We start from the raw sequence: 16,494 nt of genomic DNA on the forward strand, positions 1-16,494 counted from the left end.
AAACAAGTTGAATACACGCACACGCCATTTCACGACATCATCGGACACATTTTGCTTCTGAGTGGAAATTTTGTTCTTTTTTTTTTTTTTTTGCCATTTAACGGATCGTGAGTGTCAAGAGTCTACCTTGGATTCTTTTCATGGACGCCAGCATGAAAACTTTGGGAGATTACAAAATGAATATCAAGCAATCAACCAAAATATGATGCGCCTGGATGTGCTGTCATCCAACTGCAACATTCATTATAACGGCCGTGATTGATTGATTGATTGATTGATTGATTGATTGATTGATTGATTGATTGATTGATTGATTGATTGATTGATTGATTAACTAAAATTGAAATGTATTTTTTTTGCTATGACGAAACGATGTGTACCATTCATTTTACAATTGGTCAAAAATGTCAAACGAAAAATCAACGAGTGGAACAACAACATTTATTCGTTGCTTTCTCAATTTATTTTTGGGAATCAAGCTATGCACAATTAGATCAAAGCTGGAGTTTTTTTTGTTTTTGTTTAGTTTTTTTAACTTGTGACATGAATTGATCTGCTTTTGGGAGCCAGCCTCCATTTTTTTGGGCGAATAACGTTTGGGTTCCGTCCAAAAACGGCCAATGCAATTAAGATGATATGACCATCCTAATTATCATTCGCCCTTCGCCCGCTTGCATTTATGCACGAAATGCTCAACCTGCACGTTGGGCCGGCATGTATGTCGTCCAGTCCAACTGACTTTTCAATGTCGTGCAGATGAGACGAAGGCCGAACGCGACAAAAGAAACATCAACAGCGTGTGAATGCCGGGATGTTCTTTTCTGGCTCTCTGCGTGCAGCGGGTGGGGGTGAGGGGCGGTTGGGGGGTCGCAATTGGATCCTAATTGGCGTGAAGCGCTCAAAGCTCCGCTGCTGCCCCCCGATTGGCCAGCGTCGGGTGCGCGTCCCAACAGCACGCCCACGCGTGACCCGGCAGGTATAAGAGGCTCGTAGCGGGTGCGGGGGTCCGCATCAAGTGTCAGTAAGCGGACTCGACACCACCCCCCTGGCCCCCCAGCCCAACATGAGCACACGTTAAGGCGGCTGGCTGCACTTGGCCGGTGGGGAGCATGGAGCTGTCGGAGCTGCCGTTCAACATGGCGGGCGCGGGTGCGGGCGCGGGCGCGGGCGCGGGCGCGGGCGCGGGCTGTCCGGGCGACGATTTCTACGACGACCCGTGCTTCGACACGAGCGACATGCGCTTCTTCGAGGACCTGGACCCCCACTTGGACCCCCGCCTGGTGCACGCGGCGGGCCTGCTGCAGGCCTGCAAGCCGGACGACTCGCCGCAGTCGTCGTCGTCGTCCGGGTGTTCGCCCGCGGGCGAGGACGACGAGCAGGAGCACGAGCACGTGCGCGCGCCAAGCGGCCACCACGCGGCAGGTCGCTGCCTGTTGTGGGCGTGCAAGGCGTGCAAGCGCAAGACCACCAACGCCGACCGGCGCAAGGCCGCCACGCTGCGCGAGCGCCGCCGCCTGGGCAAAGTCAACGACGCCTTCGAGACGCTCAAGCGGTGCACGTCGGCCAACCCCAACCAGCGGCTGCCCAAGGTGGAGATCCTGCGCAACGCCATCGGATACATCGAGGCGCTGCAGGCGCTGCTGCGCGCCGGGGGCGACGCCTGCAGCTTCCCGCTGCAGGTGGAGCGCGAGGCCGCCGCCGACTCGGACGCCTCCAGCCCGCGCTCCAACTGCTCGGACGGCATGGTGAGGAGGCCGCCGGGGAGAGCGAGACACATTGAAGCCGCTCTATTTAAAAAAAGGACAAATAAATCAATCATTTCTATTTATATATATATATATATATATATAGGGGTTGAAAACAAGTTTGAGCTTCTTCCTCCATTCCCAAATCCTCCCATGAATGGACTTCTCGCTCGTGCTTTTGCCTCCTTTTTCAGGGAGGGAATGTAGAAGACGCGACGTCGCATTCTTGATTTGATTTCAAGGCCCAAATAACGTTCAGAGGTGGCCGTCAAGTTGAAATGTTTGCATGCGACGCCGACTCAGAGGATTGGCCTCATTTTCCAATTGATCGCAGGAGAACTGCTGGCTTGTTTCTGGAAAATAATTATGTTTCCATTTTGAAGGTCGAGGACGAGTTCGCGTCCTACCTAAATAAATCAGCACCATGTCAATTATGAACAGCATTGTGAACGCGATAGTTATTCTTCAAATTCAGTCTTTTTCAAGAGAAAGAAAATAAAAGTGCTGACAGGACCATAATCAGGAAGGCCGCTGACTAAAAGTCGTTATTTCCAATGGGTCCCTTTCTCTGAAAAAGCCACCCAAAACAAAAGGATAGTATATCGCCGTGGACTGAATCAAATGTGACGAATTCACTTCTTTCGGGCCACTTTGAAACCAAGCGACGAGAAAGAAATGGCTTGAAATAAAACGCGAATTGACGGTGGCCACGAAAGGAAGAAAAAGGAACGAGGAAATGTTGACGACCCTTAATTGTCCATTTTGAAATCGTTGGCCTCGCTGTATTCTCGAAAAGGAATAACAAGACAGACGCTTGAGGATCAAATAGATGATCAAATAGTGTTGGTTTTTTTCGTATACTATATATATAAATTTGTATATGTGTGTGTACTGTGTATGTATATATATATATATATATATATATATATATATATATATATATATATATATATATATATATATATATATATATATGTGTGTGTGTGTGTGTTTAAAGTGATAATCGAACAGCCCAGGAAAAAGTGGTCAAGGGGGGGAAATATATAAATATATATAATTAAAGTCGTCTTGCTTGGCCGTAGTCGCTTTTATTGTCACAGCGTAAAGTCGAATGGCCTTCTCAGTCTCAGTATGTCGTCGCTGTCCTGTAAAAAAAAAAAAAAAAACACACATGTGCATTTTTGGGGGGTGGGGGGGGGGAATAATTTTCACGCTAAAGCGATGTCTGTAACGCGGAAACACCATCCATTCGAGTAAAAATAAGAAAATTGGAAAAAAAAATGAACAAAAGTGTTTTTCCCAGGACAGCGATTAAGTCCTTCGTAATGTTGTGATGAAAGATGGAATCAATGTGAGGGTTCATATGAAGAATTTGCGAATTGATTTTCCACAAGAATCCATCTGCGCCTGCATGCCACAAATGTTCAGTTATGGCGGATGGATGGAATTATGACGAACTGATGATGATGATGATGATGATGATGATGACGACGACGGCGACTATTTGTGCAGGCGGACTTCAACGGGCCGAGCTGCCCTTCGTCCAAGCGAGCCACTTTGGACGCCAGCAACTTCTTCAACGACGACAGCAGCCACGGTAAGAGCCCGTGACGTCACCGCGCACGCACGGACCCACTCCCAAGAGTGACACGAACACGTGTTTTTCCTGTTTGCGGCGGGTGTTTTCTCATTGGTGATAAGAGCAATCGCCACGCAGGCTACATTTGCGACGATTGCCATCGCGATTCCATCGGCAAAAGGCCAAACGTCTTCCGACGTCTTGATCGAGGTCCAAGTTGGGAGTCGGCCAAACATTGTTTGGCGATTCTTTTCGGTTGACGACAACCTGCTGTGTCCTTTTCTGCGGCGCGAGTGCCAACTTTGCCGCTGGGCGAGCACGCTGGAAACCAGTGCATGCTCAACTCCGTTTCTTTTTGCCATCTGACAGGAGGAGGAGTTCAAGTCGGACGCATGCAAGCAAGCTCATGTCGGCCATTCAAAAGTGTACACTGCCTTCTACACGTCCAAATTGACCTTGATCTTTTTTTTTTGTTTTCTTTCTCCCCAGGCCTTAATTCGACGAAGCCCCGCTGAAGCATCTCATTTCATCCGCATTTCATTTGATGTTTATTTCAACACGATTTTGTTCTCAGGCACAGCAGGTGGGAAGGGCGAGCGTGCAGCGTCGGTGGTCTCCAGCCTGGATTGCCTGTCCAGCATCGTGGAGAGAATCTCCACTGGCGGCGGCAGCGTGGACGCGCCCGCCGGACACGCGCCCGCCGGACACGCGCCCTCGCCGCACCCCCGTGCCGACAGCGCCGACCGCCAACGCGACGCCAACCTCATCTACCAAGTCCTCTAGGGGGCGCCACGCCACATCTGCGCATACAAACGAGCAGTTGTCTGTCACCTCGTTGCCATTGATTGACTGATTGATTGACTGATTGATTGATTGATTGATTGACTGCTTGCTGGCTCCGCTGCAGCAGAGGACCATCTTTGTACATATACGGTATTGAGCTGATGTTGTAAATAAGAGCGTTTGTTTAATGTATTTAATGCCTTTGTTTGTTTGTCGTGACACAAACGGTTCAACTTTATATTTATACAAAAATGAGTGACACTCCAATATAAAATAAATACGAAACTTTATTTATACCAAACTCTCTCTCTCTCGTTTATTTCAGATTTTTCTTTTGGACTGCAACGATCAAATTGTTACCACACCACGATGGTTAATGTACAACGATTCTGCCTGTTTCACTTTTTTAAAACTATGCTAAAGTGTTCTCAAACTCGGCTGAAAGATAGTCTTGATATCGTCAAGAATGTCTGACGTTGAAAACGACTCAGGTAACACCACTTTCAAAACCAAACGAATGGACCAAAGACGATAGTCCGTTGCTTGCATTCTGAAAGGAAAGATTGCCATTGTGATACAAGTAACGGTATTTAAAAAATGTGATAAACAAGAATAACTAAAGTAAATTCACCCCAAAAAATTGAATGTCCAATTAGTTTTCATCCGTCAACGTCGAAATGAAGCCGCGGCAGTCGCGCGGATAAACATTGCCACCGCGTGGTCTTAACGTGGTACTGCACGACACATTGTCGCCCCCACCACCAAGGCGCCGTCGCGCGATGACGTCACTCGGAAAAAGCGGAGTCGATTTGGTTTCAGGCGGCGCTGTTCTGTTGGGTCACCTATTCTGGAAATGTGACGAACCTCGCAAACTCCGGCAAGACATTTGTGGATTCATCTTGGACAACATCTCGTGTAACTTTACAGAACGTATGTTTGGTTTCTTTCAAATTATGACACGTCATTTGAAAAAGCATATTATTCAAGTCTTGTGTTGTTTCTTACAACGTTTTATGTTCACAAATCATCTCTTGTGGGTTGAGATGGAGGTATGTACTTAGGTTCTATATATGGTTGTCCAAATAAGAAAGCTGTCAAAGATGTGAAATGCATGGTGTCGCCGTTTTCATGTTTTCAATGTGACCCCTGGCATACTTCTTTTTTCTTTACTTTTACAGTCTGTTCAATTTGCTGTCTGTTTTGGTTTCTTTGTCTTCAGTGTGAAGTTATGGCGTGTGATGTCCAATTTGTTGATTCAATTTCATTCAATCCAATTTGTTTGGAAAAACAGCGTTTCAAACAGCGTTGTCCTTTCCTGCGTTGGAAAGAAAGCCCCTTTTTGTTTCTCCGTGACCCGATAACGTCACCCGACAAAAGAGAAGGAAAGGTGGCCGATTTCAAATGTTTGAAAGTATCAATTTAAAAAAAAAAAAAAAAAGGTGGCCGATGTGACTGTCCAAAGAGGCCATCGGTGTTGCCGAGGATTAAAGACCACCGTTTTTGGCGATTTCGCTTTCAGCGGGAGGTTTTCGGGCTGTCAAGTTGGAGATCAATTTCGGAAAAAAATAGTCATAATTCGGTGAACTCCGTTTTATTCGCTTCCCGTCTCGTCGCTGACCTCACTTTGCAGGCCAACTTGTGCAGCGTGGAGCGTTTCGGGAGCAAGCTAGGCGACATGCAGGTGCGCGGCGCCCTCGCTCCCTCGCTCCACCTGCATGCAGGCAATCAGTCATTTGGCTCAGGTGTGCAATTGTGCTGCAGGACAGTGCATCGATGGACAGCGCACGGAGTGCATCCACCGTTGCAACTCAAAATGTTGACTTGGACTCAATATTTGGCGGCTTTCGGTTTCCTCGCCATGTCTGGAAATCCTTCCGGGCCGAAGGAGACGCCACATGTCATTTTGTTGTTCATTTTTGACCACAAAGGCTTCGACTTTTGTCCACCGAGGGGCGGCCACGCAGGCACAGTTTTGCCCTGTACGATCCAATTCGGGCTATGCTTTAATTGCTGTCCCTTTTTGGATCAATTCGCTGCTCTTCCTGACTCAAGCGTTTATTTTACTTTTGGTGGCACGTGGGTGTGGGTGGCAAAGACAGACGGACTCCGGTGGTTCCGGCGCACGCATGCACTTTATTGCACGGGACACAATTGCAAGTGAGCGGAAGGATGCCTGCAGGTGCGCAATTCTCACGCCGAGAGCGGCGGAAATGCGGCGGCGGCGGCGGCGGCGGCGGCCAGCTGCAGCAGGAGCAAGACGCCGCTGGGGCCGCCAGGCCGCCTGGCCGCCGCGTTGGAGGCGTCGGCGGATGGGGGGCCGTTACACAATTCCTCCGTACAGCATTTTGTGCCAGCGGTGGCCGGACAAGCAGCCGCCGTTTTACAGGCCAACTCGGTTATCTTGGTCTTGTCGGCGGTGTCTGCAAGGCGTCGGAAAAACAAACAAACAAACAAACAAACAAACAAACAAACAAACAAACAAACAAGCAAGCACTTGAAGGAGCGGCCCCACGATCACGTGACCCGGCGCGTCAGGCACTCGCCGCACCGTCGCGCCAAACTTACCCGGGGTAGTGAAACACCCGTCGATGCCGGCGCCACACGCTTTTTTCGGACAGCTTGAGTAATTTCCAGTACACTTGTTGCACGAGTCGGCGCCGGTGCCGGTGCAGGCGTAGCATGTCAAGGGCTTGTTACACGAGTCCTTGTCACAGCATGTTGTGCCATCGGTTAGGGTGGCACAATCCGCCGTCGGTTTACAGGCCAACGTCTTCACCTTGTTGTTCTCTGCAAGGCGTCGGAAATAAGACAAGCACGCGTCCCTTCGCGTGATCGGCGTCGTCGATGGCATGGGGTCGCGTCGGGTCGGGTCATGACAAACTCACCAATGACGGTGGAACATTGCTCTTCGTCAGCGCAGTCGCTGGCGGTGCAGGTCGAGGTCCGGCCAAGACAAGCGGCGCAGGCTGTCTCATCGGCACACTTGTAGCACTTCACCGCAGCTGCCGAGCAAAGACACAAAATGCATGCGCCGATGGGATGGCTCGAGCGCGCTCGGGCGGCCTTTGCGGGGCCCCCGGGCAGACGGCGGCGCTTGCAGGAGCTTTGCAGGAGCTCCGCCATTCGCGTCAAAAGAGCAATTTGGGCGTCAGAGTCGCCTTTGTGACAAACCCGCAAATCTTTTCCCGATCATGTGGATTTTCGGCTTTCCTGCAGTGCCTTCTGCCCGCCCACAAGCGTGTGCGCGCGTTACCTGACGAGTGCGTGATCATGTGCAGGAAGAGGAACGGGAGGACCAAGCAAACGTGGCTCTTCATCGTGGCCTGCCGCGCGGAAAGAATGGCGATCGGTCGACCGGGTGGCTGGCTGGATGGATGGATGGACGGATGGACGGACGGACGGACGGATGGCTGCTGGAGACTGACTGAACGGCTCGCTCGCCTCCGCGCCTCCTTTTTGGCCTCTGTGGCCCGACGTCGTCATAGAGCGCTCGTGAGGCGCATGACAGGGCCACCGTCGTCGTCATAAGGCATCAAAGGCCCTCTTGCGTCATGCAGCGAAAACAACACAACAAAGTCACGCTTGCCGGGCCTCCGTTTCTCGCCCTCGGTCGGTCGGTCGGGCTCGATGACGTCACGTCTGCTTTGCTTTTGACCCCTTCCAGATCTTTGATGACGCAACGTCGGCGGCGGAACGAACGTGACGTTCTTGTTCAAGGCCTTGTCCACGTGGGCAACAAAGAATACCGTTTAAGGACAGTTTTCAGCAAATGTCATAATTAAAGTTGAGGAAAAGAGGGCATTTTTATCGATAGCAAAAAAAAAGTCTTGTTTTTTTTTCAATATTGGATCAGTCAATAGACACACTTTGTTGGTGGGATTTTCTTCAGAAACACTTTCTCAGAATTGCAGAGAGGAGTGAATGAAAGAAATGGATCAAGTCTGATTCATTTTCATGAAAAAAGTCATTTTTGACAATGAATTCAATATATTGGAGGACAAAAATGTGCTGACAGTCCCATTTTCATGAAAATGGGAATTTGCGGGAAAAGATGAGATGAAATGATTCAACAAGATCTGCCCTTCTCTCCCCCATGAGGCCGTACGGGCGTGGGGTCAAATGAAGGCAAGGCTTTCATAAGGGCCTCCTTTATTTATCATGTCAAAGAACACCCACAGAAATATACAAGACTCGCTTTTAAGATTAATCTAATTTGATGACGTGACAAATTCCCATTTATTTATTCATTTTTGAGATAATTTGAACACAAAACTACCAAATAGACCTTATTCGCGATATATATTCATTAGTGCATGTGATCGCGTCTGTTTATTTGAAATAAAGTATAATTACTCTAAATCAATAATAATGAGAGTATTTCTTTAGAACACACAAAGTATATTGTTTGAATGGCATAATAATCAGATTAGCTATACAAGACAAATGGCATATATTTATGCTTTTGTGATAAAGCGAATGAAACAAGGACGTGAGCAAATTCAAGATAAAGACCAAAACACTTTGGACTGCTGAAAATGAGTAAAGTATCCCTTGAAAGATCAGAGTCCAAGTATTGAACATGTTACAGAAGTCAACACGTCCGTATATGGACCACTTTGAACTCTCTTTCTGTCATTTTAATGCACAGACCCCGAAAAAATCGAATCAAATCAAATAAATCCCTCTTCCTAAAGCGTCTCACTCCTGAGTCGGTCGGGATAACCAAGGTTAACCTTTTATACTTGTGGCAACACGTGGGAGTGACTAAACTTTGAAAAGTACAAGGCTTGTACAATTTGGAGTAATAAAAAAGCACATTTGCATATAAAGCGTGACATGAAACGCTGGTCTACTTGGTCCAACTTGTATTCGCCACAACGACTTTCCAACGGCCGGCGCCTTGAAATGAAATTGCGTCTTTATTCATCAAATGTCTTTGATCTGCCATGAATCAAAAATGCAGTTGACATACCAGCAACCGAAAAAACACGCAGATATACAGATCCAGGTAACCCAACTAATGGAATGAGTTACATGTGGCCCAAAGGACGCTCGGCTCACATGCATTTCAACTGTGCTGATCTTTCAACTTCTACTCACAAAATGTGTGTTGCCACATGAGGTGAGAACACTGCACGTGAGGAGGATGAGAAAAATCCCCCAAGAGGGAGGTATCTGGAAAAAAGAAAAAAAGTGCGCATAAAAGTGGCATCTAACATTGAGTTTTGTAATCAAAGCCATTCTACTCTATAAAGCCGTCATCCGGCTAACACGAACGAGTTTAACCACATTACAGTCCAGATTTTTGACTCCAATTGATTCTTGTACAGTTCTTTCGTCAATTGAAGTTGAGCAGCTCAGTTTTACTACGTGAAAGTAAATCATCATCAAATAATGGAGACCAGCGAACCAGGGTAGTGTTTGAACACGGGCACAAAGACAAAAAAAAACAAAAAACAAAACGCTTTAAGGTTCTTTTGTATTACACACGGATGTGTATTATATACACTTGATTTTATGGTTGGGTTTCTTTTTCCTCTACAAGATCCTGTTTTTGGGGCATGTCAAGATTTTACTTGACAAGTCCAATTTTTCCCAAAGAAAGAGGCAGCTTCTGTTTGAAGTCATGATTAGTTTTTCCAACTAAGCGGTTAAAAAAAAGGCAGTTCTTTGTCAAAATTGCTTTAGGCCTACTTTTTAAAAATTTTTTTTAAGGAAATCACTTGGGTGGGATATATTTCATTGTATTTTTTTGAAGTACTTTTTAAAAAGAAACATTTTTTGCGAAAACATATTTGAGAGTAGTTATTTAAAGGAGAAGTCAACACAAACATATTTTTTTCCAGATTATGTTCGATGCAATCCCACTAGTTGAGACCAGGCATTCGGATTGATATTCCCTTTGTGGAACGTGAGAAGCGATCGCCATGGCATTTTTGATTTTGTGGAGGTGATCATGATGACATCACGTTTTATGGCAATAAATGCAAACTATTGTGCAGAACACTTTTATACTTTCACAGGTTGAAGTGGACAAGAGTAGTCATGTGCATTTGCATCTTGGTGGCGATCGCTCGCCGTTTTAGACAACAGAACTGACAAAGCCAGCAATATTACCACGCTTGGCTCCCTCCTGCATACCTGTCAACTTATACGTTTTCCGCGTATTTTATGTTTGTTGCTCATTTCAAATTGTGTACGCCGTATAACAATTTTTGTACGGGAAAATAAAAAAAATAAAAACTCGTCTTGCCCATTTCGGCTCTAATCCGGAGCGTCCGTGAGCGATTCCGACTGCAAACTTCGGTCGACTTTCACGAGCATAGCGTCCTTCCCCCCGCGCCCCAACCGACTTTTGTAAGATTCAGCACAGCCCGGGGTTGACAGGTATGCTCCCGTGACGTCGACCGCTGAGACCGAAAAAATAACAAGCCGAGCTCCAAAAGGGGGCGGGGCAATTTGTCGTAAATCTAATCACAAAAAAGCCCTTAAATCACTACTTTTGGCGGGGAATTTTACTGCTGATGTCATTTTCACATGCAAACCTATTATATAAGTGCCAATGTTAAGCTCATCCAACATTGGATCCTTTAACTCATGTTTATTAGAATGCCTTGTTTCAACTTGTGGGGCCTGCATGGAACATTTTGTTGAAAAAATGTTTTGGTTGACTTCCTCTTTAAGAGTAGTAAATAGGTGCTGTTTTTATGTTCTTGAAAAAAGCTTTTGTTCCCCACCTAATGTCACATTTTTTCAAATACAGTTGTATTTTTTTACAGCCATTTTTTTTGTCTTTACAAGGATTTAAAAAAAAAAAAGACAAAAGTTGAATTTCTGAGGAACAGAACATGGAATAATTGAGAGTGAATTATTATGGATGACTCCCGGGCGCGCACACACAAACAAAACAACATCCCAGCAGGATTTTTGTTTTAGGTTTAATAGCAACCAAAAGCAGCAGAGCACACACAAACAGAAAGAGATTTGTTCGAAACTGCCGTGTTTGTGTCATGGAAAATGAAGATTAGAAAGAAAAGCCTTCGACGGGAGCACTAAATATACAAATGCGCTAAAGTATAAATACAATTTGGTCCTTTGAGGTGAAATATTAGTTGACATGAGAGGAAAAGTCGCTACTGCTGCCATGTCGCTTTTTCGTGGTTGCTGCCAATAAATATGCAAAAAGACCGTGTTAGTTGCCGTCTCGGTCGGTGTGATGGTGTTAAAAAGTGAACGCAAAGAGTTAAAAAAAAAAGGCACATTACACAACGGGGCAACATTGACGGCAAAAAGAGCTCTTGGCGAGCAAAAAGGCAAACATGAACTCTCCAAAGTTTTTTTGTTGTTGTTTTCTTTTCTTGGCTGATCACACGAGAGAGTCGAGGCTGTCGGGCACGCCGTCGCCTCTCAGTGGAGCGGGGGCGCCGTTGCGCTCCCGACTTGTGGCGCTCCTCCTCATTGGCCGGCTCTCTTGTTGGCTTTCGTGGTCTTGGTGGTCTTGGTCTTGTTGGCCTTCCTCTCCGGGCTCGTCCAGCACGCTCAGCAAGGCCTCGTACAGGAACGCCAAGTGGTCCTGCATGACCGGCAAACGCAAACAGCCAATTGTGCTCAAGCAAAGACACCCGGCGGCCAGTCACGTTTAGATGTAATACAAACAGGAAGTGCTTTGGCAAATGATTGGCTCTTGTCACCGGAAAAGTTGCAAATTGGTTGCAAAATTCAGATAATGCATGGATGGATTCAACTAAATTGTACAAATAAGTTTGCTGAAAAAGTAGAATTTCTCGATTAAATAAAAATACTTTGAAAAATCACAATTTTCATGTATTCTTAAAGAAATAGTTATATAAAAAATACAGTCCAGAAAAAAGCATTTAAAACAAAAAGTTCTAAAATTTCTTTTTTCATCAAAACACTTGCTGAGAGATGCTTTTTGGGGAGGGGGGTTGTTGCGATTTCACAGGATAGCGTGTTGTTTTTAACAAGTAACATTTAAAGTCAATCATACATTTTCTTTGTGAAAATACATAAGCAAATGCAAGTGAGAAATGGTTGTTGTTGTTTTTTTTAAAAAAAGGGAATGAAAGGGAAAAAAATATTACTGGATAAGTAATTTTAAAAACAAATTATGTATTTTTTTTCAATTGGAGTTTGATACAAAAAATCTACTTTTTATCATTTTTTTTTTCGTAAAAAGATTTTTTTTTTTTGCTACTACCTTTTATACTACTAGGAAAAAAAACCTTTTCACAAAGTCATATTTAAAATTTCCCAAATATTTGCGAAAACATCTGAAACGTGAATGGGCTGTAAGCCAAAGAAAAACGTTTGTTGCTCACGCGCGTGCGGAAGATTCCGGGCCTGGCGAGGTTGGTCATCCTGGCCGCTCCGAAGACGTCGACAAGCCGTCGGTCGCTGAGCTGGCCAATCAGAGACGAGAGCGCGCAGAATGTCCCGGCTGTGACTCCGCCCACGCTGCCAGGTTGCGGCGGCAAAAACGTCAGATGACTTTTCTCGGGAAGGCGACGGCGGCGGCGAGTTTGTACCGGTCGAGGAGCACGACGGCTCCTTCCTTGGCGGAGGTCTCCTCCCGCAGCAGGCGGACCAGCAGGAAGCTGTCGCTGATGCCGCCGTCGGGGTCGGGCCAGCGGCGGGCGTGGAACAGGCGCACCTCGGCCACAAAGTCGTCCTGAACGCAAAGCAAGATGGCTTCTCACTTTCACCCGAACCACTTTTCAGCTGCACCACTTTTGGCTGATTTACGGCAATTTGATAAGAAGCCGGGAAATTTTGAGGCGATTTCAAGCGGCTTGGTCATCTTTTGAGGAGCAAAACTTTTTGGGGACACGTGCTCTCATTTGAACACGTCCAACTTTTGGAGACTTTTTGGTACTTTTATTTTTTACATGCGCAACTTTTGCAGGCTTTACAGTAGTCTTGCGCCAGCGACATTTGGGAGACCATGGATGGCAGATTGATTTGACATTGCACAACTTGCTGTTTTCTATATATGGCAGTATTTTAACCCGCACAACCTGAGGCCCCAATTGAACCACAGCAACTTTTGGACCTGTAAAACATCTCAGGGACATTGGCTAGGCTCATTTGAACCCGTACAAGTTCTGTTTTACTCCAACCTGGGCAAATGCAAAGAAATATTTTTTTCTTTTGCGCTAAATGCAGCAGGTTTGTTTCAACCTGAACAACTTTTGGATGATTTATAACAATTGGATTTAAAAAACTGGAGGTGGGGCTCGACGGCGAGCGCCTGGTGGCCGGGCCTGCACCCATGGGGCCCGGCCGGGCTCAGCCCGAAAAGGATACGTGGGTCCCCCTTCCCATGGGCTCACCACTGGTGGGAGGGGCCAAAGGGGTCGGGTGCCGTGTGAGCTGGGCGGCGGCGGAAGACGGGGACCTTGGCGGTCCGATCCCCGGCAGCAAAAACTAGCTCTTGGGACATGGAATGTCACCTCTCTGGCAGGGAAGGAGCCTGAGCTGGTGTGTGAGGCTGAGAGGTTCCGATTAGATATAGTCGGGCTCACCTCCACGCACAGCTTGGGTTCTGGTCCCAGTCCTCTCGAGAGGGGTTGGACACTCTTCCACTCTGGAGTTGCCCAGGGTGAGAGGCGCCGAGCAGGTGTGGGCATACTTATTGCCCCCCGGCTTGGCGCCTGTACATTGGGGTTTACCCCGGTGGACGAGAGGGTAGCCTCCCTCCGCCTGAGGGTGGGGGGACGGGTCCTGACTGTTGTTTGTGCTTATGCACCAAACGGCAGCGCAGAGTACCCACCCTTTTTGGAGTCCTTGGAGGGTGTGCTGGAGGGCGCTCCACCTGGGGACTCCATCGTTCTGCTGGGGGACTTCAATGCTCACGTGGGCAATGACAGTGAGACCTGGAGAGGTGTGATTGGGAGGAACGGCCCCCCCGATCTGAACCCGAGCGGTGTTCGGTTACTGGACTTCTGTGCTCATCACGGATTGTCCATAACGAACACCATGTTCAAGCATAAGGGTGTCCATATGTGCACTTGGCACCAGGATACCCTAGGCCGCAGTTCGATGATCGACTTTGTAGTCGTATCATCGGACTTGCGGCCGCATGTTTTGGACACTCGGGTGAAGAGAGGGGCGGAGCTGTCAACTGATCACCATCTGGTGGTGAGTTGGCTCCGATGGTGGGGGAAGATGCCGGTCCGACCTGGCAGACCCAAACGTATTGTGAGGGTTTGCTGGGAACGTCTGGCAGAATCCCCTGTCAGAAGGAGTTTCAACTCCCACCTCCGGCAGAACTTTTCCCACGTCCCGGGGGAGGCGGGGGACATCGAGTCCGAGTGGACCATGTTTCGTGCCTCCATTGTTGAGGCGGCCGATCGGAGCTGCGGCCGCAAGGTGGTCGGTGCCTGTCGCGGCGGCAATCCCCGAACCCGCTGGTGGACACCAGCGGTAAGGGATGCTGTCCAGCTGAAGAAGGAGTCCTATCGGGCCTTTTTGGCCTGCGGGACCCCGGAGGCAGCTGACGGGTACCGGCAGGCCAAGCGGAATGCGGCTCTGGCGGTTGCTGAGGCAAAAACCCGGGTGTGGGAGGAGTTCGGGGAGGCCATGGAAAATGACTTCCGGACGGCTTCGAGGAAATTCTGGTCCACCATCCGGCGTCTCAGGAGGGGGAAGCAGTGCACCATTAACACTGTTTATAGTGGAGATGGGGTGCTGCTGACCTCAACTCGGGACGTTGTGGGTCGGTGGGGAGAGTACTTCGAAGACCTCCTCAATTCCACCGACACGCCTTCCACTGAGGAAGCAGAGCCTGGAGACTCTGAGGTGGGCTCTCCTATCTCTGGGGTTGAAGTCACCGAGGTAGTCAAAAAGCTCCTCGGTGGCAAAGCCCCGGGGGTGGATGAGATCCGCCCGGAGTTCATAAAGGCTCTGGATGTTGAGGGGCTGTCATGGTTGACACGTCTCTTCAACATCGCGTGGACATCGGGGACAGTGCCTCTGGATTGGCAGACCGGGGTGGTGGTCCCCCTTTTTAAGAAGGGGGACCGGAGGGTGTGCTCCAATTACAGAGGGATCACACTCCTCAGCCTCCCCGGCAAGGTCTATTCAGGGGTGCTGGAGAGGAGGGTCCGTCGGAAGGTCGAATCCCGGATTCAGGAGGAGCAATGTGGTTTTCGTCCTGGCCGTGGAACAGTGGACCAGCTCTACACCCTCAGCAGGGTCCTCGAGGGTGCATGGGAGTTTGCCCAACCGGTCTACATGTGTTCGACCGTGTCCCTCGGGGAGTTCTGTGGGGGGTGCTTCGGGAGTACGGGGTACCGAGCCCCCTGATAAGGGCTGTCCGGTCCCTGTACCACCGATGCCAGAGTTTGGTCCGAATTGCCGGCAGTAAGTCGGATTCGTTTCCTGTGGGCGTTGGACTCCGCCAAGGCTGCCCTTTGTCACCGATTCTGTTCATAACCTTTATGGACAGAATTTCTAGGCGCAGCCGAGGTGTCGAGGGGGTCCGGTTTGGTGGCCTCAGTATTGCATCTCTGCTTTTTGCAGATGATGTAGTACTGTTGGCTTCTTCAAGCCGCGATCTCCAACTCTCGCTGGAGCGGTTCGCAGCCGAGTGTGAAACGGTCGGAATGAAGATCAGCACCTCCAAATCTGAGACCATGGTCCTCAGTCGGAAAAGGGTGGCGTGCCCTCTCCAGGTCGGGGATGAGATTCTGCCCCAAGTGGAGGAGTTCAAGTATCTTGGGGTCTTGTTCACGAGTGAGGGTAAGATGGAACGGGAGATCGACAGGCGGATCGGTGCAGCGTCTGCTGTGATGCGGACCCTGTATCGGTCTGTCGTGGTGAAGAAGGAGCTTAGCCGAAAGGCGAAGCTCTCAATTTACCGGTCGATCTACGTTCCTACTCTCACCTATGGTCATGAGCTGTGGGTCATGACCGAAAGAACAAGATCTCGGATACAAGCGGCCGAAATGGGTTTCCTTCGCAGGGTGTCCGGGCTCTCCCTTAGAGATAGGGTGAGAAGTTCGGCCATCCGGGAGGGACTCAGAGTCGAGCCGCTGCTCCTCCGCGTCGAGAGGAGCCAGTTGAGGTGGCTCGGGCATCTGATTAGGATGCCTCCTGGACGCCTCCCTGGTGAGGTGTTCCGGGCATGTCCCACCGGCAGGAGACCCCGAGGACGACCCAGAACACGCTGGAGAGACTATGTCTCCCGGCTTGCCTGGGAACGCCTTGGGATCCTTCCGGAAGAGCTGGAGGATGTTGCTGGGGAGAGGGAAGTCTGGGCTTCCCTGCTGAAGCTGCTGCCTCCGCGACCCGACTTCGGATAAGCGGGAGATAATGGATGGATGGATGGATTTAAAAAAAATACTTTTGGGCATTTCAAGTCGTTTC

The 16,494-nt window shown here is 48.6% G+C and overlaps 3 protein-coding genes across 6 annotated transcripts in view; 1 reads left to right on the top strand and 2 right to left on the bottom strand.

Moving 5' to 3' along the window:
* The first annotated feature begins 1,031 nt into the window (after positions 1-1,031).
* LOC147149328 (myoblast determination protein 1 homolog) lies at positions 1,032-4,402 on the top strand. The gene is made up of 3 exons (XM_086028604.1): positions 1,032-1,745; positions 3,258-3,342; positions 3,899-4,402. The coding sequence occupies exons 1-3, from the start codon at positions 1,110-1,112 to the stop codon at positions 4,105-4,107; spliced, it is 930 nt and encodes a 309-aa protein (XP_085884730.1). The 5' UTR covers positions 1,032-1,109; the 3' UTR covers positions 4,108-4,402.
* A 1,818-nt stretch (positions 4,403-6,220) lies between these two features.
* LOC147149329 (uncharacterized) lies at positions 6,221-7,688 on the bottom strand. The gene is made up of 4 exons (XM_086028605.1): positions 7,361-7,688; positions 6,993-7,109; positions 6,673-6,894; positions 6,221-6,527 (listed from the first exon to the last, which is right to left on the bottom strand). Exons 1-4 carry the CDS (start codon positions 7,422-7,424, stop codon positions 6,298-6,300), a joined length of 633 nt encoding a protein of 210 aa, XP_085884731.1. The 5' UTR covers positions 7,425-7,688; the 3' UTR covers positions 6,221-6,297.
* Positions 7,689-11,026: 3,338 nt separating this feature from the next.
* LOC147149330 (receptor-type tyrosine-protein phosphatase zeta-like) overlaps positions 11,027-16,494 on the bottom strand; it is a 51,394-nt gene continuing 45,926 nt past the window's right edge. For all 4 annotated transcript variants that reach the window (XM_086027596.1, XM_086027595.1, XM_086027594.1 and 1 more), the window contains 3 exons: positions 12,654-12,796; positions 12,447-12,582; positions 11,027-11,680 (listed from right to left, as the gene is read on the bottom strand). In XM_086027596.1, the coding sequence (XP_085883722.1) occupies positions 11,474-11,680; positions 12,447-12,582; positions 12,654-12,796 (486 nt within the window). In that variant the 3' untranslated portion in view covers positions 11,027-11,473. The remainder of the gene's footprint in view (positions 11,681-12,446; positions 12,583-12,653; positions 12,797-16,494) is intronic.

This window comes from Filicampus tigris, chromosome 4, assembly GCF_054856515.1.
Source record: "Filicampus tigris isolate MCC_2025a chromosome 4, RoL_Ftig_1.0, whole genome shotgun sequence".
In the NCBI taxonomy this organism is placed as follows: Eukaryota; Metazoa; Chordata; class Actinopteri; order Syngnathiformes; family Syngnathidae; genus Filicampus; species Filicampus tigris.

Bases quoted from the DNA above. Each gene is read 5' to 3' on its own strand.
- LOC147149329 (XM_086028605.1), bottom strand. From the start codon at position 7,424: ATGAAGAGCCACGTTTGCTTGGTCCTCCCGTTCCTCTTCCTGCACATG. The intron at 7,110-7,360 runs GTAACGCGCGCA...TTTGCTCGGCAG, and splicing joins CATGATCACGCACTCGTCAG to CTGCGGTGAAGTGCTACAAG. The intron at 6,895-6,992 runs GTGAGTTTGTCA...GACGCCTTGCAG, and splicing joins GCAATGTTCCACCGTCATTG to AGAACAACAAGGTGAAGACG.
- LOC147149328 (XM_086028604.1), top strand. From the start codon at position 1,110: ATGGAGCTGTCGGAGCTGCCGTTCAACATGGCGGGCGCGGGTGCGGGC. The intron at 1,746-3,257 runs GTGAGGAGGCCG...CTATTTGTGCAG, and splicing joins CCAACTGCTCGGACGGCATG to GCGGACTTCAACGGGCCGAG. The intron at 3,343-3,898 runs GTAAGAGCCCGT...TTTTGTTCTCAG, and splicing joins CAACGACGACAGCAGCCACG to GCACAGCAGGTGGGAAGGGC.